Source organism: Spodoptera frugiperda, chromosome 17 (assembly GCF_023101765.2).
Source record: "Spodoptera frugiperda isolate SF20-4 chromosome 17, AGI-APGP_CSIRO_Sfru_2.0, whole genome shotgun sequence".
Taxonomy (NCBI): domain Eukaryota; kingdom Metazoa; phylum Arthropoda; class Insecta; order Lepidoptera; family Noctuidae; genus Spodoptera; species Spodoptera frugiperda.
Window position 1 is genome coordinate 2,697,649 of NC_064228.1, and position 27,011 is coordinate 2,724,659.

Consider the following 27,011-nt stretch of genomic DNA (forward strand, 5'->3'; position numbering starts at 1 on the left):
AGCTACGGTTGAGACGCGGCGACTGTTCAGACGCGGCGACTGTTCAGACGCGGCGACTGTTTAGACGCAGCTACGGTTGAGACGCGGCGACTGTTCAGACGCGGCGACTGTTCAGACGCGGCGACTGTTTAGACGTAGCTACGGTTGAGACGCGGCGACTGTTCAGACGCGGCGACTGTTCAGACGCGGCGACTGTTCAGACGCGGCGACTGTTCAGACGCGGCGACTGTTTAGACGTAGCTACGGTTGAGACGCGGCGACTGTTCAGACGCGGCGACTGTTCAGATGCGGCGACTGTTCAGACGCGGCTACGGTTGAAACGCGGCGACTATTCAGACGCGGCAACTGTTCAGACGCGGCGACTGTTCAGACGCAGCGACTAATCAGGCGCGGCGATTGTTAAGTCGCTGTGTACCATAAAAACGCTTCATTGCGAAGTAAATGACAAACAATATCATAATATTAGTAAGGATTTCCCCCTCTTTAAACCAGATTTACATTTACATTGAAGTGATATGAGACCCGTAGAAGATATCAGGTGGTGAACTACTATGGACGTTTTTTTATGCTAACGAAACTGACTTACCTACAGAGGTAACGATGCAATCAATCGTTGCCCACATCCACTCGCCGAACCAATTAAAAACAAACAAGTCTATCCAATCAAATTAACGGACAGACAACTTTTCGTTTTTTATACTGCAAAGGTCAGAAAGCCAATTGTTTTTGTGTAATAGGTGCTATGTTATCTGTAGTTACTACGCAAATTGTATATGAGTCTAGGATCAGTTATTGCTACGGATTAGTTTTTATCATAAAGTATAAGGTTATTTACTAAATTAGCTACTACCTTGATAATTTAGTTAAGCATTGCCAATTTAACTTTTGGCAATGCTGCAAGTCAATTTTGGGAACTCCTACCTCTCGAGGCCCGAGGAAACGAATTGTTCGACAGCTTATCAGTATAAATGTGTTAAAATCCCGTATAGGTACCATCGTAAAATGGCTAAATTGTGGATAAACATTTGTAGACTATATTTAAATCGATCAGCAGTGGACGTATTTCTAGTATGATGATGATATTTAAAGGATATTACGAGTAGAAAGCTTAAACAAATTATACATATCCTCAATCAGATTATTCAAAGTTCAATCATTTTAGTTTTACATCTTAGGATTACGTTGTATTGAAATTGCGGGATTGACATATTGGATCTTATGAGACCCAAGGTAGTAAAGAGACATGAGTGGTGACAATACCGTAGCGTACTATTGTACTTCAATAATAGCCAATTGCATTTTTATGACTAACGAAACTGACTTACCTACAGCTGTAACGATGCAGGGGGTGATCTGTAATTGTTGCCCACATCGTACTACGAAGCGTATTAACTCAATTAAAACAAAACATAGTACTAGTTTCATAAATCAAATTAACGGACAGACAATTAATCCATGCTAAAAAATTTATATGCAAAGGTCCAACATTTAGCCATCGTTTTTGATGTAATGGTACCTATATAGCATTTCATTACTCATTTATACTGATAAACTGAGATACGTATAGTTTGCGCCGGGCCTGGGTTTTTTTTGAGCATTCTCCTTTGTAATAATTTTTATCAACGACTAACTTTTATCTAGAAATTAGAAATAATTTCTAGATAAATTCTAGTGTAGACAAAAAGTAACAATTACAATTTCACCAAAAAAATATATAAAAAAAATTGCTTGAACAACCCTAATCACTTAGGCATATGGATAATAAATAGTTGCCAATTCTCAGACCTACTGAATGCGCATACAATTTGGTAACATTCGGTAAAGCCGTTTCGGAGGAGAATGGTAACTTACATTTTGACACCATGGACACTCGAAACCCCAGAATTACCTAGTTGCGTTACCTAGTGAGTTTAAAATAGTATATCAGTACACAGTAAATAGTTAATTAGTAATACAGTCGGCGTCACAAAAATCGCACCTCTTTAAAAGTTTTCATTAGTAACCCTATTAATCAATGACATATGACTGTAAGGTATCTTGGCAATTCATTTAGGTTGAAGAATTCAATGGATTTGGTTTTTTGGATACCAGGGAATAAAAAACCAAATGCATTTGATTAAAAAGTTACATTTTATTTTATCAGCAAATAAGTCCTTAAAACAACTTAAAACCTAGTGTTACCCTCCCTAGCCCTGATCTGCTTCCATGCTTTCCTCATGGACGGCTATGTGACAACAGTCTCTTGAGGAATGTTATCCCATTCTGAATATTTTGACAACATTTTTTTAACGTTACGTGCTGATGAGATCTGTTGTGTTTAGGAATTCTAACTGTTGTTATTTAAAGGTCGTTACGTACTTTCAATTGATACCAATATTAATAATCGTTGCCTCACACTAGTAATCTCCTGTGTGGTGAGTGTTTACAAACATACAATTTCATATATACACATAATACCCAGACCCAAAACAATAATTTGTGGATTACACAAAGAGTTGTTCCGTGCGGGTGTCAACCCGCGACACGTTGCGCGGCAGCCACTGCACCAACTGTGCAGTCAACACAGCATACACATCTTGACATTAGGGATATTTACAGTATATGCTGAAATATACAGAATCTTGTTACATTTTATGCAATATCATGAATATCTCATTACTTATTTTGATGAAAATGCATCATTCTTGCAGCGTTCAGATAAATTAAATTATCATTGGATATGTTTCATACATTTTATATAAGGTTTTATAGATGTGCAGTTAGCTCGAAAACTTGATATATATCTTATTTTTAAACGTTGCCCTTCACTTAGTTTTTCTCCAGTGTCGTGGGTGCGTTTACAAACATACAAATTCACATACATATGACACTCAGACCCGAAACAACAATTTGTGGATCACCCAAAGTGTTGCTCCGTGCAGGAATCCAACCCGATACACGTTACAAGGCGGCCAGTTGCCCAGCCACCGCGCCAACTGTGCAGTCTATATATTTACACGTAACAAAACACAGATTCATATAATACAGACTACAGTTATAGTAACTATTGTTTGGCTACTGAGCCGACCAATGGCTAGCTAGTCACCTATTTAACACAATTTACCTGTTATACGAAGATCTGTGAAAAATACCCACTTTGTCACCAGGGTGCTGAACTCAAGACCTCATAATCGGTTTTAGCACTTATGACAACTAGACAGAAGATAAAAAATCGTAAAATGAATTGCTAAATGGCCCACATCGGTGGTGTTAGCCATCAATCGTGATTCTCGCTCGCTCACATAAAGTTTCCACAATGAACTAACTAGCGTAGTGATGTGCAGGAGTTGGGGAAAATATCGATAGAATATATTTTTTATCGATAACTTTGTTTTTTGTTTTGTATATTTGGTTTAGTGTAGTTTTTCTTTAAATTGTATTTTATATGAAAAACAAAATATTACAAATGTTTTACATTGGCGTAATTAAATCATATTTTATGCACAATTTACTTTCTTTGTTAAGAAAATTAACAATATTTAAGTGTGTATTTTCAGCACCTTATTTTAACGCGTCGAAAAATTAAATTTAAAACTTCACTTTCAAGTATCACTCCACTTAATTACGTTCAAAAAATAATCGTCTACCAACCAAAAATAGGCTCAAACCATGTATTATTAAAACGATGACTTGTACTTTTGGGTATTTTAATTAATTTTCACGTACACATAGAGATGTTTTGTACTAAAACGAGGCTGCTATCATTAATCATTTACTTGGAATCCGTCTGAGAGCTTTCAGGAATAATATTAATCACACGGGAAGGTTTTTTGTTCTAGATATAAATCTAGGCCAGACATATGTCTAAGACAGATTATTCTGAAAAGAGGCCATGATATAATACTGTATTGTCTTAAGGCTTAATGTGACTTGCTAGCATAAAGGATCGTAGAAAAATAGCTGTCTGGTTTGTGAAGACGTCGTAGGCGTATTGTTGTTAGTAGGGTATTTTGTATCAGTACTTGAGGAATAATATAATACATTGTTTGTTATCCTCTAAAGGGGTAGTTGTTATTTATAGTACGCCTACTTTGTTTTCTTGGCGTGTTTACTGTATGTTTATGTTAGTGAGTTGTGTTTTCCTTATTGTTTAGGGCTAATTTTGTATACAGGAAACAATAATTATCTTCATCATCAGCCTATAAGTAGCCACTGCTGACCAAAGCCTCTTCTCACACAGAGAAGGTTTGAGCATTAATCACTACGCTTGCTCAATGCGGGTTGGCGATTTTAAACTTATAATTAGAAATTATAAGCCCAAGTTTCCTCACAATGTTTTCCTTCACCATTTGTCAGTGGTGTCTAAATAATCTTAGAAAGTACATATAACTTGGAAAAAGTCACATTGGTACTTGCCGTTGGTAGATTTCGAACCCTCACTCTCTTGCATAAGAGGCAGGCGTCTTAAACCTCCGGGTCACCACGACAGGAAACAATAAGTACCAATAACATTAGATCATCTCAAAGTTAGATTAGAACCAAGTAGGTGCTTACCGGACGATCCCACTTACTTGTAACTCCTCAGTATTTTTTTACGTAACAAATTCAGCCTTAGAAGTCGTATTTACTTTAGGCAATTTATTAAAAGGGCGTAGGAGAGGACGTTTGCTAATAAATGGCCCTACTTATGACTTGTGCAAATGTCAGCCATTTTCGAGTAGATACAAAGTCAACACTAGGTTAATGCGAAAATGTCAACTATGTTTTGTTTAATTAAAAATTTAATTGATTATAATATTGAATATTATTCTGTATTTTCTTTATAATTTGTGACGTAATTAAAATATGAACTGTATTGTTTAGCTACTATATAACTCGTTCACGTTGTTTTGTTTTCCATTTAAGAGAACTTAGGGTAGAAATGAACAACAAAATAAATGAAAAATGTAACTTAAAAAACTTGTTCGTCAACTGGCGAGTGTCAAACTCGCGAGTGGTTATTATGGTCTAATATAACTGTAAAATTAAAAGAAACCTGCGCTATTGATGAACACGCGAGTTTGACACTAGCCAGTTGACGAACAAGTCCTTAAAAAAAACCTGACAAAAATCGTAAGACGTTAAGAATAAAAATATCGATATTTTGTCAGCCCATCACTAGACAAATCAACGCCATTATATGCACTCGACGATCTTTCCTCGTATTCAAACTAAGAACGCGATCTAGAGATATGTATTTTTAAACAGATTTTATATTATTTTAAATGTATTTTAGTGGAAATCAGTGAATAAAATAAAAATGTACAACACTTTATTATCATGTGATTAAAAAACACGTTTTATTTTTAAACAATCAATAATTCTGGCTGTTTTGTAATATCAGTGTTCGTTTGTAAATAATAAATTAATCTTTTGGAAAAATAAACAATGAGAAATAAATACAATTATGAAGGGTTTAAGTAATGGTTGAGAGTTTATTGGGAATAATCATTTAAATCATTAAAGTGCTTGGAGACATTTTGGCAAAACATAAACCAAGGGACATCCCAAAGGACATTTAATAAAACCAATGTTTTAAGGGGATTTCTCTAATGAATAATAAACCAAACATGTATTTAAACAAAGTTTAAACTTTAGGACAATTAATTAAAAATTAATACCAACGGGACAGTTGATTAAATTTTTAGGGACAATAAATTAAATATTAATACCAAAAGGACAGTTGATTAAATTTTTAGGGACAATTAATTAAATTGTGTGTTTACATCTATGCGGTATGTGTTGGCAGTGGTGCTGGTGTGGTCAGTGCAGGGCTTACAGCTGGACAACCAGGCGTCCACGAGGAGGCCGAGGGTCACCAAGTACAGCAAGACTACCATCGCGCCTGGAGGATCAACGGTGAGGGCTGTTTTACTTATACCTACTTTTAAGAGCTATAATAAAGGATAAAAGGACAGTTTATTATGTATTAAAGTTAAGGACATTACGTAGTTGTTCTGGCTAACTAAAATAAAATAAATTAATTTTAGATATTCAACGGTAACCTGTTCCGTTTTGAAATTATTTTGAATATCTATAGTGAACGGTTACTCATTTCGTTCTGAAGTTATTTTTATAAACAAAACAATACACTCAAACTCTGCGATACCACAAAGATGACTTGACATAAAAAATCTTACATAATTTTGTTTAAAAAAAGGTGTTTAGTTAAGTGTTTTGTTATGGAATAAGCCGATAAATAGGCACATAGCTCTGATGGTAAACAAGAAATCGGCGCCTTTCATAACCGCCTAAAATACGAGAGGAGTTACAAACACGTTGCTGGCCTTTTGAGGGTTAGAGAATTTGCGAATAGTAATTTTTGAGGATTGGTGAGATTGGGGAGAGGGTAATTGGGCCTCACATACTCACTACTCACTAGGCAAGCGTTGTTTCACTCCGGTTTTCTGTATTTAGTTTCCCATCTGCGTGTATCCTAATATCGTCAATTATTGTATACTCCAGGAAGCAGTAACAGAGAGGAGCCTGAACACGGCGACGTACCGCCTGCTGGGCAGGGACGGGGAGACGTGCATCCTACTGATGGTGGACGCGCTCCTCGACATATCATACGTCACCAAACTTAACGAGAGAACTGTAAGTAGAACTTTACAAATATTATTTGGTGGTGGTGGAGGAAATCTTTTAGGCTAAGCTGGTTTAAGGAGTTAGGGATTTAAGGATTAGGGATGAAGGGAGAGGAGAAAGGGGCCTGCGGTAACCTTACCCAGTGTCCACGTGGCGAAACAACACGACGATTCTGCCAGTCATCATTATCATCATATCAGCCATAAAATGTCAACTGCTGAACATAGGCCTCCCCCAATGACTTCCAGATAGGCCGGTTAGAAGCACCCTGCCTAAGGTCTGTCAGTCACTCCAAGTTAAATGCTGACTTTCAGCCAAATGTCGACAAAATCTATAGACGCCAATAGTTAGAATTCACAGTTACTAACTAACCATATTCATTACATTATTTCAAAACCTATTTATTTAAACACAAGGTATTAACTAACGTATTATTTAAAGTAATAAAAACTAACTTAAAACTAAAATAAAGGCATTAGACTGGTTAGGCGCCGAAGTACTCGTCCGCATCGCTGTCACTGTCATTCATTACATTATGAATATCACTGCGCCAATCCTAATCGTTTCAATTCTCCAGAGAAAGCCACGAACCACAAATTTCTAAGCACATAACTGTCATAATCCCAAAGTTCCTGTACAACAAACGTTTTCAAACATTACGTTTTATGTGTAAACTGGAAGTAAAGTTAGGCAGTTAGTAAATCAAGCAGCAAAGTGTTATGTAGACGGCTCACAGTAATTAACCTTCTCAATAAAGTTCAGTGTTGTGTAGTAGTAATTAATTTAACACGGTTTTCTTGCTAAACTTTGTGTTGTGAGGCGATAAATTTTACTGAGTCATAGGTTAGATTAGGTTTATTTGTAAGCTCTGTTTTTTAATTTTGTAAAATACTTTATTAGGTATAATGTAAGGGTGTTTTCGTTAATTCTGGGAATGGGTAGAAAAATAAGTAGGTAAAGAAAAATATCTAGCGTTTTTCTTCGCCTTTAGTTGTCATTTCGCTTGAAGTAAATAAAACTACTTGCGGAATGAAAATTAAAAAAAATATTATTGTATTGTTAGCGTAGGTAGAGCAAAAAAGCCTAGTCTAGAGTAAACGATGACATATTATTGTCCTTTTTGTAGGCGTTTTAAATATTTATTTCAAAGAGGCGCTTATGGCGGCAAAAAGAAAAATATTTTAAAGTATTTTGATCATCATCATCAACAACCCACTTGATAGAAGTTGAGCACTCTACATCAGAGAATTTGTGTTTAAGATTTAGCGTATTCATAAAGATTCACGAGGAACACCACGTCATCACATGGCTTTACTCGTATACTTATCCATACCGGAGCTACGGACTACCCAGCGGGTATACCTGGGCTCCGGCTTGAAAAGCAAGAGTAGGAACGGGATGATTTTTACTCAGCACGAATCTGACACTGACACTCCCTCTCGCCTCGCCCAAGGCGGGAGAAGTAATTGGATGATTTTCCCCTCTTAAAAAAATAATTATCCATACATTAATGTTTATCTATTTCTATTTCAGGATGCGAACACGTTCGTCCCGAACAACGCCAACGTGGCCGGAGCGTGTAAGGAGAGCGATGCAGAGACACTCCTGCTCACCTTCAAGGACTTCGCTCTAGAATTCTCATTTTCTAAAGTAAGTTTTCTGATGGTAATTCCCAGTAAACATATAACGTTTTCCAGACACGTGCAAAGATTTCTCTTATGTCATGGGTGCGTTTGCAAACAGTTCAATTCACATTATACATCACACCCAGATCCATCCGATTACATAAAGAACTAGCAAGCCCGGCGAACTCCGTTTCGCCACCAATGATTTTCCCTGCTTTTTCTTTAAAATTTTCCTGAATTTTACTCTGCTATAAACCTCACGGACCCCGAGACCTTTCCAACGAATGTGATACCGTGGAATTCGGTTCGTACGTTCGAGGAGAAAACCCGACTTATTTTTATATTATAGATTATTTCATACTTCACAATGCGCATTCGCCATTTACTCAGCCACTGCACCACTGTGCAGATTTTTTTAACAAACGTTCCACCACCTAATAACCAAAGCCCCACTAATTTCCACCTCCTCTTCCAGACACCAGGAGGAGAGCGTTGGTACGCGGACAGTCTTCGCCTAACTTACAACTCGAGCGCTCGGATCCTCGAACATGCAGCCAACCAGGGCCGGAAGGTCACGCTCAGCACAGACTCCAGGGAGCTCCTGTTCCCCACTCCAGTTGGCAAGTCCTACACATGTCCTGAAGAAACCATCATTGAGTTGGCGGAGCAAGATGCCAAGTAAGTTATAACTAAAAATTGTTATGGTTTTTGTTGTCCGTCTCGTTGGTAGAGTGGCAACTGCAACTGTCATCATCATCACAATGACGCCTTTTATTCCTGAGAGAGAAATGCAATGCAGAGAGAATGCAAAGGTGCACAGCATGGCACGTAATGCCACTTTTTACAATTTATGTTGTAAGTCCTGTGTAATAGGCTTGCAATAGACATGCGACTGTCAATAAAGGGGATCTCTTGTTTTGTAGCATTTTCAGTAAAAGAAGGAGTCATGATTATGACATTTTACTTCTCATTTTTCAGTCCCGCTACAGCACACCGCGCCAAACTGTACCTTCGTGAGATGCGGCTGCAGGCTTTCATGTACAAGCGGGGCGGGGAGTTCGGTCCGTCGTGGGCATGCGCCCGGGCAGCGCGCGCCCGCGCCGAGTCCGCGCCCGTGGCCGTCGGCGCCGCACTAGCGCTCGCCACCGCCGCCACACTCTGCGCATACGCCGCCTGGCGCTACCTCAAGGTCAAGAAGGTACAGTATGACACTATGGAGTAAACCGACCTCTTTCGTTCTCAAATGTAATTTACACAAAAAAAAAAACCAAACCAACAACAATTTAGTTTTGACAGATTGTTTTTTTAATTAGTTCCTTTTTTGTATTGCGATTGTAGTATGTTTGAAGTTAGCTGTCAGTTTGGATCGTTAAATATTGGTAAAGTAACAGTTTTACTTAAACTAAAATATCTATAATATGACATTAATTGAAATAATGTACGTGATTTGAAGATAATAAATAAAAGATTACTTAAAAATTTTCATCATAATTAGATAAATTGAGTCTAGATAGCATTTAAATTCACGAGGAAACAAAAAGTTACGAAAAATCTAATCGAAATATGTTTTTTCTTTTTAAGGTAAACTTCTTTACACTTAAATGAAAGTGTATTTCTATAAAATTCTATCTTCTATCTCTAATTCTCTATTTCTTTTTTATTTTCGAATCTAATGATTATTCTTCTATGTTCTTTTATTCTTTTTACGAGAAGAAAATGAGTTTTTCTTTCCTAAAGAAATGATATTTGTAAGAAAGGAGTTTTTTATCGTAGGTCGTTGATATAGTGAGATCTATTAAGATTGTTCTGAATGCCAAGTGGTTTGTCTTAGTACGGTAGACCAAAATGTTGTTATGTGTAAGAACTAAGAATCAAGTGAGATTTATAAATGATATTATGCTATGTTCACACTTGTGGGTATATTTAGGGCATCTTTGTATTAAGCTCACCTGTAAAATGTCCTTTAAAATCTTAATAAGGGCAGAAAGACACTGATAATTATCTACATCTATTTTTAATGGGAAAATTAATACATGAGGTAAACAATTTTTTGGTACACCTTGAGTCTATTACAGGAACGGGACTTAACATATCATTTGAAGGATATTTTCCTTTATATTACCTTTTATAACAATTAAAATATTACAAATGATATCTAAAATACATATCTATCAATGTCCTAAATATATCCACAAGTGTATGCTACGAAACTATTATAAAATACGTTTTTATAATAATATTCTAGAATCGTAGAGGGAAAGCGGCATCTGCTTGTCAATTTGACATTTTTGGAATTAGCTAGCGATTGAAAAAATGTTGTTGGAGATTTTTAAAAGTCAGCGAAAATATGTCTATTATTACTATAATTATAAAAATATTGAAACAGAAATGAAATACATTATAATACATATCTTTTTTGAGGTTCAGAATTTATTATGGAAACGTAAAGAAGAGCGTGAAAAAAATAACTTTGAATGAAAGTTAGTGATGTGCATCACATGTCGATAAAATGCTCGATATGTCAACTTTAGAATAGTTACAGTATAAATAAAAATATTAATCAAATTACTGTTTTATATTTATATGTATGTTCAAGGATTCTCAAATAATCAGAATATAATACTGAAGTTGGAATCTATAAAGCGTTTTTGGTGTATTAGTGATATGTCACTGTCACTGTCAGTTTGCTGTCAAAATACGAATGTACAACAAAAACGGTTCAGTTGCCATTACAAAAAAAGAGGATATTATATATTCGCTTTATAGATCTCACGTTCAGTGATTGTTTAAAGTTTAATGATGTTGTTGATGGTTGATATAATGTAAAAATGTATTTAATCCCCATGTAACCCCAAATAACCTAAATAAGATAGTTTTATGAGATGTATAACTTGGTTTTAAAGAGAAAATTGGCTTACATATAATTTGAAATATTGTTAGAAAATAGTATAGTGTAATAATTTTATTATGGGTGTAGCCAATGTTACTGCAATTTAAATAAGAAGTAAGAATCATTGTCAAACCAAAACATTTTAAGGCCAGACTCTTTAAAAATCTAGCCAAGTAACAAAAATATGGATTCTTGCGTATTATTTTTCCGGTGTTCGAATTTTAATTTTAGATAGGTTCAATGTATTTAAAAATCAGTCATAAATTTATTGTTCACAATTAATTTCCAAAAGAAATAAAGATATTTTATGCTTATTTTATTTGGGAAACAAACAGATATTATCTAACAACTAATTAATTATAAAAACATAGCCAAAGCTTAATTCAAAACAGTTTCACACTTAAATTCGCGTAAAAATTAAAATACGTAATCTTGGCTACACTCATAGATCACGCATTAAGTTAAAGAGAACTCGAATTATTTAATCATATAATCATAGTTAATCGATCATTACTCATAAATACATATCAAAGGATAATAAAATATAATTTTTAATTAAAATTATCATTGTAATTATAAAGGATATATTAATTTGTGATTGTTTGCGGTGTAGTGTTTACTACATTCGTTATTACGTGTACAAGCAATAAAACGTTTTTATTGAATGCCGTCGGTACGACAATGTGGCTGATTAGGTGTTGTATTTGTGTGCAAAACTTGGTATCGCCTAGTGTTCTTATAGTTTTAAGTAATTAACATTTAAGTGGACATTGTATAGATACAATTTATATTAATTTCTAGTTCGTAAAGTATCTTTTGTGTATATTTTACTGCTGTACGCGATTTTTAATATATTTACATTTGTTTAGAGTATAAAATAGCGTTTTTTATAAAAACTGTGTTTTCGTATGTTTTCGATATTATATTATTGTTAAATCCATTGTCAAATCTACCTCTACAATCTTCCAAACTACATATTTTGTATTATTTTTCTAAACTTTAATTTTACTACAGCTTGCATAGAATAGGCGTAACCTATATTTTAAAGATATACCTTTTAGCATTTAAGTTTGTATAGGGAATACATATTTTAGAGTAATGAATGATATTTTTATTAAAGGTATTATAATCTCTGACACTAGTACCAAGTTTTGCTAGTTTAGATTTGCTGTGTGTTACGCTTCATGTGAAAGTCAAATGACTTTATATTATTTACACTAAATACTCATCAATTAATTACACATATCTTTTATTGATAAACTAAGTTAAATGTGGACATACGTTTGTGATCATTGTTGTATCATAAGTTATAATTTGTATGGAGTTAGGGCTAGATCTAAGTTAGGTTTATAGTCCCTTGATCGCTTAGCTGTACATAGCCTTCGTTTGACATCGGCTCCTTGCTTTGTTTTCGTATATTTAAATTTTTCGATATATTTATTACATTACAATAGCTTTTCTCATTCTATTGTATGTACATATTTCTTGACTAAGTAAGCCACTTTTCGAATTTTACCATTTGGACTAGCACTGTTTCTCTTCAACGTTTTTACTCTTAATAGAGCTCGACTTGAGATCGATTTGGGCTTGAAGAGGCACTGACATAAGTAAAAGTGGGTTCCTAATTGTTTTTATATGCACAGCAAACTGCTAATCCCTTTAAACTGACATGAGAGATTATTTTTCGCACAAAACGATAATTTAACGCAAGATTTCGGGATTAAAGACGGGTTTTACCATAGTTTAGTCGGGCTCTAACTATCTTATAAAGAATTATAAATTTAAAAATTCATTTTAAGAATTCTGATGTTTCTGAAAACTTTTTCTACTAGATGAGAAATGAGAAAAAATAATAATTAAATAAAATATATAATTCTATTTTCCTAATATTTTGTATTGTACTCCCGTAGAATTTTTTTCCTCAATAGTTTGGTAGCATTACGTACATATCGGTGCGTTTGTATTAATGATATTGTACTAAAATATTAAAAGCCATACGATTTGTCTTCCAGTAACTGATCTATTATATCAATAGCGAGTATTGTAGCTTATTATATACATAATTATGAATATAACGCAAAGGTGGTGATGTTACGGGTTTAAAATTATATATTGTCCTCCCCTCCACATATTTTTGAAGGTTTAAAACCTATAAGAATGATGTTACAAATCTATTTACCCTGTAAACTTAATTGTGCTAATAACGTATTCAGATAAAATTATGGAAATGTCAAGTAAAACCGTAATAGACACCACTGATTAGTATTTAAGTGACATATCTCAAAATTATTGTAACTTAGTGCGTTCATTTATTGAATTGTCTTTATGAATAAATGACGACAAAATATATTTTGTGTTTTAATTCTCAATACTCCAAAATCTACTGCGCTATTTATGAACCTACACGTCTACTGGTGAATAAAAATCTTTTCATATAGCTAGAGCGATTTAAGCAATAACTTGCGACTCAAGCATAATTGGAATTTTTCATTTTAAAACACTGTATTTTCAAGTGTTCCTTTAAATGTAAAATGCTTATTGTTCAATATTTAATGGATTTAGACATCATAATTGAGAAAAAATATTACAATCATACAAGTAGAAATAAACTGACTACCCTAACAAATCGATAATTATTCATCGACGATTGCCCACCACTACAATATGACTATTTTCGTTAAACGCCACCTAGTGGACAGAAGATATACTTCGTTGTTGTAAAAATTCAGCGATGCGTTCATAGATGGCGCACTGTTGTGTAATTGTGATAAGAATTACTTTTTTAATTATTTTCTTGCAGAACTGTATTTAGTAAATCTAAATTATTAATAATATTATAAGCTTTATCAATCCAATTATGTGGTTCTTTCAGGACGATATGGTTAGAAGTTTTTCGAAAACTATAGTTAAACCCAATGAAGAATGTCGTTACGTGCTCACCAGATGTCACTAACGTAGCGCGAGGACCTCTATGCCCAAATTACTATAACTGTCACAAATTGAATGTTCAATGATTAAACGCTAGGGGCTCTAGTAGTAAATTCTAGATTGGGTAACATACCTTTCTCGCCGCGAATTCAAGCGCGGTAGTTCTCATTATTACTCTCAGTTAGACTTTTTCAAATTATTCTCTTAGATATGTAGAATACTTTTCTACTTACAGAACTTAATAAAAATCTCCAATTTTATCTATTACTTCACAACCCTTTGTACCTACGTATCTTTTTACAACAATTTACAATGACCAATTTGTCACATCACCTGCCCCTGTGCTTTCTCTGTGTTTAGTAGTCTCGACAATGTTAACGACAACTATCGTTCGCTAAGTAGTAATGATGATGTCGAAGTTCAATATGTACATGGATGTAGAATTTTAACCTTATTATTTTGTAATAAATCTGTCTCAAATGTCAAAAAAGGGTTTGATTTTCGGGTTGGGTTATAACAAACCCGAAAATCAAAACTTTAATTCCTATCTAGGTATTAAAGTTTTAGTTGGCTTTGAGAAAATTTGGAATTGTGCTCGGTGTATAGCAATAACCTCACCTAATGTTGCATTGAATTCAAACATGACTGGTGAAAAGTGAATCTTGCATGATATACCTATGCGCACTACCCATTTAGGTATTAAAATACAAGACGTTATGTTACATTATTTTGTTTGTAATAAACTGTTATATATGTAAATTAAATAAATAGTCAGAAGCACACTGAATATATTTCATAAAACAAAAGAAGATCATAAATAGTTTCCACTCCTATAAGTATAAAATATATAACATAAACTAATATATTTATAAATCTAATAACATCGATATAACTTAACGACTGTATTTTATCGTTAACATTGTATCGTCGAGACTATCGTGTTATAGTGAGGGAGAGTTCAATCTCAGGGGATGATCCCATGATGATTACCAATAATTACACGCGCAGTTGGACATATGCTCTAATAACGTTAGCATAAGGGTGGAAATCGTAAATTAAGCGTGTAATCTCGCTTTTTATGCTTAATTTGAATGTTTATTTTGTGTTTTTTTTTTGTGGGACTGTTTTGGCTATTACAACGTGAGGACGAGGTTTTAAGTTCGAGCTTATGCGTTGTACAAAATGTTATAGTTATTTTTTTTTTTAAGTCAAGGACAAAATTATTTATTACCAATAGACCAGGAAGGCACTTTTGAAAATCAAAGCAAATATTATTACAATATAAAAAAAGGAATATGTCTATCTGTCGGTCAGTCCTCTAATGAAGCTGTTTGCTTCTAGGCGTTACAAGTGCGTTGTTGGCTTTTTGGGCGTTAGGAATTTAAGAGTTGTTGGGGAATTGGGGAGATTGGGAAGGGCGTAATTGGGCCTTTGGTAACGTCACTCATACAATGGTATACAACGTAAGCGTTACTTCATGTCGGTTTTTTGTGAGGCCGTGGTATCATTACGGTCGAACCGGCTTATTCGTGCCGAAGCATGGCTCTCCCACACTTTGTTTCTATTCGCTTGTACAAATTAAGCCAAAGCCGTGAAATAACATTTCATCTACCAATCACAAGACAACCTCCAATAAATCATTACAACATAACAAAGAAGACAGACTAATAATAATTTATGGCAACACCGTCTCCAGAGAGTCAATTAAATTCATTAGCGAGCACAGATTATATTGCAGGGGTCCGGTAACAATGTTGCCATACCGAATAATTGTCTGCAAGTGACTGTGGACAAATTGGCGTGCTATTATGCCTGTCTACCCCTTTTGTGGGATAAATCAATGTGTTGTTGTTTAGTTTGTAAGATTTGTCTGTGTTTTATCGTGAGGCTATGTAAGATGTAGCCTGTTGATCATACTCCATTAGTCAATAATAATTGTGCTATTTAGATTAAATAAAATATTTTTTATATTACCACTGGCTGACCTGGCAAACTCCGTGCTACCTCAAACATATTAATGTTTGAGGTAGACGGAGTTTTTCAAGACTAAAATTTACCAAATCGGTCCAGTCAGTCTCGAGTTTTAGCAAGATTAACGATCAGCTATTGATTTATATAATATACCCTATCATCATCCCTATTCATGTTATAAGTCTATCGAAAATATCTTTGGTTTAAGACGTATCGAATTTTGTATATGATCATTACAAACTACTTAAACTCTAGTTGTGAATTCAATTTATTAATTTTAATTGATTAAAATAAAACACTATCGTAGGTACTCGTACTAGGTGTTTAAACAACCATTTTCCTACTCGACTTTTTTAAACATTTTTATAGTCTCCAATATTTGGTGGGGGTGCCAGATACCCGGCGGCAATGGTGTGAAAACCACTGAGCATTATTTAATTATAATAATAACTATTAATATAACAGCGACATCCTAAACGCCAGCCGGATTTAACAAAAAAAGTAACATATTTTGTCAAAATTGTTCAAAAATTCGAAAGTGTCACATTTGACACAAATATGACAAATTGGTGGCAAAAACTGATCAAAACATATTCCCGCGAATACCAGACATGTTTTTACGAAGAACTTTATAAAAATACAACTATTTCGAGTATTTATTTTGGACTTTTTTTGTTACACGACACCTCATTATAGCTAATCAGTTTGTTTTTTAAATCAATAGCGAAGGGTGCATCTTTGGAAGAAGGTGGATACGACAGGACAACTTTCTTATTGAACTTGTTTTGTTTAGGACTATTCATATTACTGTAAACATGTAAACAATGGGTCATTGCTATTCTGAATCTAAATAATTATAAACTTATCCGATATTGCAAATACAAATTTGAAAAAAGAACTTGTTGACTAAATAGACTAATGCACCGATTTTTTTTTTCACTTCTCCTGCCTTGGGTGAAGCAAGAGAGAGTATCAGACTCTTACTGACTAAAGACCACGCCGTTCCTACTCCTGTTCTTCGAGCTAGAACCCTGGTAACCCGCTAAGCAGTCCGCTGAATACGCTACCACTACACTAAACTTCGTAAGCTAAAACAAAAGCATACGTTATTCACATCCACAAAATTCTTTCCTCAAAAAAGAAAGTAGTAGCATCGTTTTTTTTGTAGCAATAAATCTGTCAGGGGGCGCGAACCCGCGGGGCGTCACTAGTCGACCGTCGACACAGCACATTACAACGTTTGGGTTAATTTACTTCATTAAAGGTTAAACTTTTACTAAAATAACATTAGTGTTTTAGTTTTGTACCGTTTCTTAAGTTATTGTGTGTGATATGTTGTTTTATTTGTTTATTTTTACAAATGATAAATGATGTTTTTTTGCAAATAGAACAATGTAACTTTTACACGTCAATCTCTTAAATAACTAGATGAGGCCGGCATTTCCTATCTGAGACTGCTCTGAGAAGAAATGCCGAAACAAACCCGGAGGTCATAGTCTCTCTATACGTCTATTAAATTAAAAATTACGTTTAAATCTTCAATGGTTTTCTACATAAATTGTTGCCACACCTTTTAATTCCCGAAGTAAGAAGAGATGCAGAAATACAACGTAACAACACCTACTTTTCTTTAGTATTGTTGGGAATCCTATCATACCATGTTATATTTATGGGGGAACTTTGCTGTGTGGCTAGAAAAATCTAAACTTCATGCTTCAAGAAATCGAAGAAACTTTATGGGGTTTTGTTCGTAGGGTTGATCCAAATATAGACCCCTGACCTCTTGTTGGACGGACATTAAAATAAAAATTAGTCCTCTACCCTATTATAGTAAACTCTTACCTAAAAAGAGACCGATAGTCCAGCTAAACTGTAACGGACTGTTGGTATAATAAGCAGTTGTTTTTGGAAAATTAGTAAAGCGAAAATCATCTTATTTCATTAAATTGTATTTAAATACATAGGTAGATAGGATTATAGTATAAGTCGGTAAACGAGCTGATGGATTACTAGATGGTAAGCAATTGGCGTCAGATGTGGATACCTGAAACACCAGAGGTGTTACCAGTGCGTTGCTGGCCTTTAGGGGATTAGGAATTTATGATTTGTTGGGGATTCAGGAATTGGGAAAGGGTGAGGTGCATACAAAGCGTTGTTTCACGTCAGTTTTCTGCGAATCCGTGGCTCTCTCACTACACGAGTAGGTATAGCATTTATTAATACGAAATGAAACAATAGAAGAGGTATCACGCTCGACTTGCAGGCGACGTCGCGTGAAATGCAACTGTCATGTTATTTACTACTGAATGTCATGTGTACTATAAATAGTAGTCCTGAAGATATTATTTCAAGATATTATTGCTGAAATATGACGCTTCGTTAAAATTATATTAAAGACTAGCGAACCCGACTAACTTCGTACCGCCTCAAACATATTTTTCCATTTTTCTCACCTTTTAAACTCTTCCTGGATTTCCACCAATAACTTAAGACCAATATTTGCCAAATCAGTCCAGCTATTCTCGAGTTTTAGCGAGACTAAAGAACAGCAATTGATTTTTATATAAAGAGATAATGATTTTAGACGTTTAGATCAATAACTTTGAGAGGAAAGAAGTTTCCTTCCGTAGCACTTTTAAGCATCGCCTGTGGATTATTTTAGATTCATTGATTGAGACTGCACGGAACAACTCTTTGTGTGATCTATAAATTGTTGTTTCGGGTCTGAATGTCATGTGTATGTGAACTTGTATGTTTGTAAACGCACCCACGACACAGGAGGAAATCGTAGTGTGAGGTGTCGATTAAAAAATTCGTTATGAAATTAGAGCAAATTTAAAACATGCATTTTTTATGTTATTAGCTGGTAAACGAGCAGACGTATCACCTGATGGTACGCAATAGCCGCCGTCCATGGACATCCGAAATATCAGAGGCGTTACAAGTGCTTCGCCGATCTATTGAGGGTAAGGAATTTAAAGATAGTTGTGAATCGGGGATTGGAAAGGGAATGTAATCTCCATGTTACATTCAATGATAAAACCTACAAGAATTAGACCCCAAGTAAACCCATAAGCAAAGACTAGTATCATAAAAAAAGCAATGAAAAGGCAGCCATTTTTACATTTTTATATCCAGACGGGTGCCATATTGGATTCGTGTTACACTTCACATGAACGGCGGAATTATGTGACGTCACTTGATACCTGTTTATCGCTCGTGTAAGATTACACGTGTATGTTGTTATAGGGTGAGCAGGCTTGGTGGGAGGATGCTTTAGATTGAAGGTAGAGGTAGACTGGTTAAGTCTTAAGACCGGCAACGCACCTATGACGGTAGAGGTTAGGTCTTAAGGCCGGCAACGCACCTGTGACTCTGGTGTTGCCGGTGTCCATAGACGGCGCTGATCGTTTACCATCAGATGACTCGTCAGCTCGTTTGTAAACTACGTTTAAAAAAACCGACATCAATATACTAAAACCTAGTCCTACGCGTAACAAACGCTTTTCTGAAAACTGCATCAAAATCCTTTTTAAATAGCGTTGATATGTCTGCGTTTGCCCTCTAACCCGCTTACTGGCGTGTTGGCGAAGCGAAGATGTGGCTGAAAATGAACACATACACAGACTTAGAAAGTAGGTACCTATTCACTCTGATCTTGAAAAAACCCGGGTCGTATTTGTTAGGAAAAAAAAAATAGGATGGTTTCGGGTAATCGTGAGACAAATGCGCACAAACAAACACATATAGACACCTCCATCTTTTTTGAAGTCGGTTAAAAACATTTAGATTATAAATATGAATATGATTAGGTGGAAACCAAACGCATCCACAGCAACGTAGCATAGTATTTCTCTAATTAAATAGTGAAGAACCCTAACTATAAAATTCCATTTGGACGCAATATCAAAAATTCTTAGAACGTTCCAAATACGAATTCAAATTTTTTCGCGCGATGTTTATCTCGTTCCATTCATTCAATAGTGATATATAAATGTGAGATAATCCCGGGATTGTTGAGAAGGCTTGATGCGCAAGTCGATTTTTGTCGAGGCTTTATTAGGGATGCTACTTATGTTTTTTTGCAATTTGTTATTGGTGTCAATAAAAAACACGTTTTTGGCTGGTATTCTAGCAAGATTGGTTAGTATGCTCTTAAGGAGAAAGTGAGACTATGTAAACCCTAAGTTTGAAGAATATTTTCATTGTTTTATATGTAACCATTACTTAAACTTATTTAAGTTAGTAACTGTTTTAGCTTTAAAGAGAGTACAGGTAGAAAATCAACTTTAAAATCACGGTTTACTCACGTAAATTAAAAACTCTACTAATTTCGAGTTACAGAAAGATTCTACATCATGAGCAGCGTGCGCAGACGTGGCGACCTCGCGCAGCCTACTTCGCGCTAGTTAATTGAGTATATCTCACCATAGTTATTATAAAAAGTTAGAAAATCGCCCATATAATATATATACTTTAAATACATATATTCTCTCTGAAATATCACCAAGAAGTTGATATCTTCTACATAATTCTAAATAAAATCTCGGTTGCCAGGCTGTTCCAATTAAAAAGATTTCACGCCCTTCAACATTCGAACTTGGAATACAATAAACGTCCGAAAACGTCATGCTAAACTTTTTTTTTCTGCGCCATTCAGTTGGGCAAAGGCGTGACGTCGTTAATCCTCAGTTAGGCCTGTTACACAATGACGCGGTTGACAAATGAACACCCCTATTGTTAGCGCAATAGATTTTTATAACAGATTATTTAGACATTCTCTGGTAAACAGATGTTTGCAAATGGAGTGGATGATTTTATTTTAGAAGTTTGTTTGAAAGTGAATTTATCACTATGAAATGCAGGCTGCCTAGTTATTATATAGGTTGAGTGACTGTTTGACTCCAGGGTAGGTAAGTATAATACTCTAATGTCTAATGTTTACACTTTAAACCAAACAATATAATCTATGTATGCCTTTTTTAAGGGGGGAAAATCGTGCAAAGTCTTCTCTTGCCTTGGACAAGGCGAGAGGGAGTGTCATGCTCTACCTCACAAAAAACCACTCCGTTTCTACTCCTGCTTTTCGAGCCGGAGCCCCGGTAAATCCGCTTGGTAGTCCGCAGCTCTGGATCAGGCATCAGCACTAACCTATGTATGCCTATAAAATCTCTTAGTGACCTTACGACCAACGAATTAAAGTCCTATTTACAAGCTTATTCCGTTAGCACTTCAGTAGAAGTTATTCAAAATCAAGTACGCAAGTCAATTGCTATCTACACTCGATGAAACATTAACAAAAATCTGAAGTAGCTAATTCTTTATTCAAACTCCTGTCACCGAGTTTTTTTTTAATATCTTGATCCTGTTGGGCAAAGGCATGCGTTAATCCCGTGTTACGTGTTATAGATGCAACACAAAGCGTCTGAGGCCGCGGGTGCAAATGAACAGCACTATTGTGAACACTTGCGTTGCATTGGTTAGAGATCAGGGTTGGCGATTTGAATTTGGAATTTTAGGTTAGAATTAGTTTTTGTAGGGAGGTTTTATTTAGGTGGTACGAGTATTCTTGAGTATTTGTGGTAAATTACCTCTTAATATCAGAGACCCTAAAAAAAATGTGAAAAAAAAACTAATAGTAAAAGCATTTTTTTTTGTTATCAAATTATGTTGTAAGTAGTCGAATAATATGGTATGTAATTTGAAAAATTAAAAGAGACAATGTTAAAGTTTAGTTTTTGTAGAGCTAGGGTTGTATAACATTCACAAAAGTACTTTAAATCAATCCCCAAATAATATTGATTGGAAATCCACTTACTTAATAAGGAACACAAATAAATCTCTCAATAATCATGCCACGGACAGCCCTACACACAAAATCATCAACAATACACGTTAACATCGCTAAATCTAACGTTGACAATAAACTATTGCGCATTTGTACCCGGGACCCGGGACCCCGGACTCCGGGGACGAGACAACGGGAACATTGGGTACAACACTAGTATCAATTGACACGCCCTTACGTACTTGACATAATGAAGTGGCGGGAAAAAATGGATTACTCGTACTATGAAGTGATTGTCTGTGCAAACTTTAGTGTAATATTGCATTTAATTTTACGTGTTCTATTTTTGTAGGTAGTTATACTAGCTATGCAATGGTGATCTATTATGTCTGTATTATACATATAAATCTTCCTCTTGAATCATTCTATATATATATATAAAAAAAAAACATCAAATCGCATCATAATCTGTTGCGTACTTTTAAAGATTTAAGGATACAAATAATCCGTTGCAGAGAAAGCTACTTTGTTTTATACTATGTAGTGAAGTAGAGCGCATTATTGCAGGTATAACTATTACCGTTTAATCTAGGCTCTGGAGAATTTAGACAAATATAATGTTCAATGAGTCGCCAGTCATTAACGACAAAGTAATACTTACATTTGCGGCCTCTATTTTTCTTGTGGGTGTTATAGAAGCTGACTAGTTGACTAAAAGACATTTTTTATCTTATTTAGCCTCTAACAATTGTATACATGAGTACATTTAATAACGGACATTTTCATTATAGATATATGTAAGTAAAATGTTACAATCGATTACAGGCGAGCACAGCATTCGTAAATAATATTCTCTACTCAGTATTATGTATTATTAACACTTTTTTTAAGGAGGGAAAATCATCGAATGACTTCTCCCGCCCTGGGCGAGGCGAGAGGGAGTGTCAGACTCTTAATGACTAAAAACCACCCCGTTCCTACTCCTGGTTGTCGAACCGGAGCCTCGGTAAACCCACTAGGTATTCCGCAGCTCTGCAATTAATAACATAAGCAATTAAATGAAGACATCTGCCTACCCCCATGAGAGACAGCCGTTATGTATGTATGTATGTATTTGTAAAACATTATCAAAATCAACACCTGCTCAATTAAATGCAGAAAAAGTCCCAATTTCCTAATTCCCTCATATCACATTGTCCATCACGTGGGAATCACCGAGGTATGAGTGAGGACAATCCTTTATCAGATCACAAATCACCAAGGTTGGGGATTAGGACGGCGATGGGATTTAGATTGCCATAGTACGATGTTTCTCTTGAATTTTGTTTAATCTTTTGAAAATAATGCCTTGTTTGGATGATAACATAATGGATATTTGTGAAACTGTAAGTAGGTAAGTAGTTTTTTTTGTGAGAATATTAGTACGTTTCTTAATTGATATGTTTTGAAACATAATAGTGTTTGTTTGTTTGTTTAGGAGATCTTATTAAAACTGAACGATGGACTGCTGTGCTGACGTTTGAGTAGTCGCTGATTGGCTAAAAACTAGTTAGATACAAGATTTTTAAACTGACATGGTCACTTAGGCCTCTTGTCCACGACACGGTTTTTCAACCGTACGGTGTGTTAGCCGTTCAGTCTTACAGCCGTACCGCCGCAAGTTTACACGCTTCCGTAGTGATCCATACAACACTGACGACCGTGCCTACACACGGCGAATTAACCGTAGATTTGTACGGCGAAAAACCGTGTGTATACAAGAGGCCTAACACTATCCTTAGAACCTGAGACGGGATATCCTAAAAAAGAGTGCCAGCTCTGATATCGAACCAGAGGTCTTTCATAAACTCTTCACTCGCCACCAACGAAAGAAGCCTCTATTATAAAACGTAAGTAGATAATAATACTCTACAACGTATTCAAACAAAAAAAAACAACATTTCACACAATTTAAATCCCAAAATCACTTTTTTAAGCATCCGTTTAAGTAACTCAACACCTAAACGCACCTGATAAATGGTGTGATCTGATTGGTTGATACACAACGGGGGGTGAGAAACTTGTTCGCTGATTGGTGGAACAGAAACGGGGGTGTAAACCGTCGTTTGGTGTCGGATAACAACCCTTATTAAGAGAGATTCGAGTGATTTAGGGATTTTGATGTAGAAGGGTGCTTGTTTAGCATGTTTGAGATAATTAAATTTAATTATAGATAGGTGCCTGAGTTAATTTCAGTTCGTCATTATTAAAGCTTTGAAAACGTTCGAGCTGTATGTTTTTCAATCAATACGTTTTTTACAAAAGAAAAATAGAACAGTAATTCTGTCTTATGTCTGTCTAGATATGAGTAAAAGCATGTTTAAATTAAAAATGGATACTTGACAGAATCCATTCATCCGATCCTAATTCACGTTTAAAATACTGTAATAAATTACAATTTATTTCCACAAACAATCAATCGACACAACAATTGCTATTAATGGCGCCAAACATAACCTCTATTTGCAATCTATGGACCGCCCAGAGTGACAGCTAATTTGGCGGCAAAAGGCACCGCCATAATATCGACGCCATGTTTTTATAAACAAGCATTTGATACTGTAAACATATTACTGGCTGTATCTACTGTAATATTAGATTACCAAGTAGGTTATATGCGGTCATTTGACCTTTTTTGTTTGACGCTATTTAAGTTATGAAAGTGGATACTATGCAATAACAAATTTTTTTACTAAGTGCTGATCTGGCAGATAAAGATATCCTTAAATTAAAAAAGACATGATTTTGGAAGACACTATGGAGTGATACCACGGCCTCACCGAAAATCGACGTGAAACAACGCTTGGGTTGTGTTTCGTTGTGTGAGTGAGGTTAACTGAGGCCCAAATACCCCTTTAAAATTTTCCCAATACCCGATTTTCCAACAACCCTTAAATTCCTAAACCTTAAAACGCCGGCAACGCACTTGTAACGCCTCAAATGTTTTAAGTGTCCATGGGCGGCGGCGATTACTTACCATCAGGAGATTGGTTTGCTCGTTTACCGGCTTATTCCATAAAAAAGACAATTGTGTCACATTCTAACGTCACAAATAACTAAATCTGGTTATCTAACAAATATTTTAAATAGTCATTCATAATATAATTACCTATTAGACGCAAAAATAGTGTCAGAGACGCCTCAAAGTCTAACAACATGTTTACATGTCTAGTTGAATATGTCGTAACAAACAGAAATAACTGTTAGTAAGCTAAATAAGTTGATAACTTGCTATAGTTTCATGGTTGATTGTTATTACAATCAAATTCAATTAGATAATAATTATACGCAAAGAATAACTAGCAATAACTAGTTACGATCCCATTGTGCCGTCTTGTGCCCAGTATATGGCAATAGGCTTACCCCGTATTACACTCCGGAGCTGCGGACTACCTAGCGGGTTTACCGGGGCTCCGGCTCGAAAAGCATGAGAAGGAACGGGGTAGTTTTTAGTCAGTAAAAGTCTGACACTCCCTCTCGCCTCGCCCAAGGCGGGAAAAGTCATTGGATGATTTTCCCCCCTCAAAAAAACCCCTTATTACATGGGACTTATAATACAAATTGTGAAGAATATCTATATATAAATTTTACAGTAGCATTATGTGCTGTAATGTGTAAAGTGTTGATGATCCCAAAATTAGAAAAAGAAGGCCAATAATTTAATTTGGCCAATATCTTAAGTTCCTAGCCTTGTTAGGTTCAGTAATATTTTAAAAACTTGTTAGGAAATAATTTGCACTGGTATTTCAAAAATAATAAAAATGGACTCCATACCTACATTTATCTTCTTAGACTGTACCTACTAACTTTTAACAGCAGCTTCACTCGTAATGTTGTGGGATAAAAAGTAGCCTATATTTATTCTAGACCATAATCTACCCCTGTTCCAAATTTCATCTGGATCCCTTCAGCTGTTCATCCTTTTAGCCGTTTCGACGTGACGGAGTAACAAACAAACATACAAACTTTCGTATTTATAATATTAGTAGGATTTATAAACCTCTTCCTGAACAACACAGAAATTCATACCAACGAATTAGAGGGCAAAACACATGAATTTTACTGGAAAAATACAACGCATGTTAGGTATTCTTACATAAGGAATTCTTAGTAAGTAAACGTAATGAGTATAAGTATTATAGGTACCTATAGGTATAGTATTAGGATTACAAGTAGGTAGCTACGTATTAAAATAAAAATGTCTGTTCGACAGTTATACTTACCTGAATTTTTGGTTTACTGTTTCATAATAAACAATATTTTTACCTATTGTGGATTTTAAGTGTGGGCGAGCCATGCTTCGGCATGAATAGGCCAGCCTAACCGGAGTGATACCACGGCCTCACAGAAAACCGACGTGAAACAACGCTTGCGTTGTGTGAGTGAGGTTACCGGAGGTCCAATTACCTCCGCAATGTTCCCAATCCCCGATTCTCCAACAATATTTCAATTCCTAACCCCCAAAAGGCCGACAACGCACTTGTAACGCCTCCAGTGTTTATAATGTCTATGAGCGACGGCGATTGTTTACCATCAGGTGATCCGTATGCTCGTATACCGGCTTATTCCATAAAAAATGTATGATAAAGACTTCTGTGTTTCTACTATCAAGCCATTCCATAACAGTTGCAAGCAAAATTAGTATTCTATGGCAAAAACTAGCCGCGCTAGGCACTATATGAGTGCCTAGCGCCCCTATATACCTACTTATAGATAACATTACATAACCAAGTATTAAAATAACACAGGAACAATGATAAAACAATATTATTTACAAATCTTTCTGTCACTGGACATAATATCGTGGGAAATGATCTGACTAAGCGAAATAATTTCACAACGTCAAGTTTAAATGCAAGTTAGCGCAAATTGTTTACTCGCTAAACTAATTAGTTTGCATAAATACAGGAAATTCAATGTGAATGAACCAGGAGAAAGAAACCATGTTATGTGTGTATGTATATAGTATTTATAATAAATAAAAATGGCTTTCAAAGCTACTTTGGTGAGGTTTTGTTTGAATCCGTTGGCCTGGTTAAAGGTTAGATAGAGCTGTTTAGGTACCTATAAATCTTTACCTACATGACATAACTTAGGTATTACTTAGTTGTTATTAATGGAAGTTTCCTATATACATACGAGTGTTGTGAATGTCCATGGACGG

The 27,011-nt window shown here is 35.3% G+C and overlaps 1 protein-coding gene across 1 annotated transcript in view; it reads left to right on the forward strand.

The window, feature by feature from the left end:
• Positions 1-13,468, forward strand: part of LOC118277043 (uncharacterized) — a 37,657-nt gene extending 24,189 nt beyond the window's left edge. The window contains exons 2-7 of the mRNA XM_035595708.2: positions 5,768-5,877; positions 6,484-6,615; positions 8,140-8,256; positions 8,707-8,909; positions 9,210-9,429; positions 9,813-13,468. Of these exons, the coding sequence (XP_035451601.1) occupies positions 5,768-5,877; positions 6,484-6,615; positions 8,140-8,256; positions 8,707-8,909; positions 9,210-9,429; positions 9,813-9,836 (806 nt within the window). The 3' untranslated portion in view covers positions 9,837-13,468. The remainder of the gene's footprint in view (positions 1-5,767; positions 5,878-6,483; positions 6,616-8,139; positions 8,257-8,706; positions 8,910-9,209; positions 9,430-9,812) is intronic.
• The last annotated feature ends 13,543 nt before the right edge of the window (positions 13,469-27,011 follow it).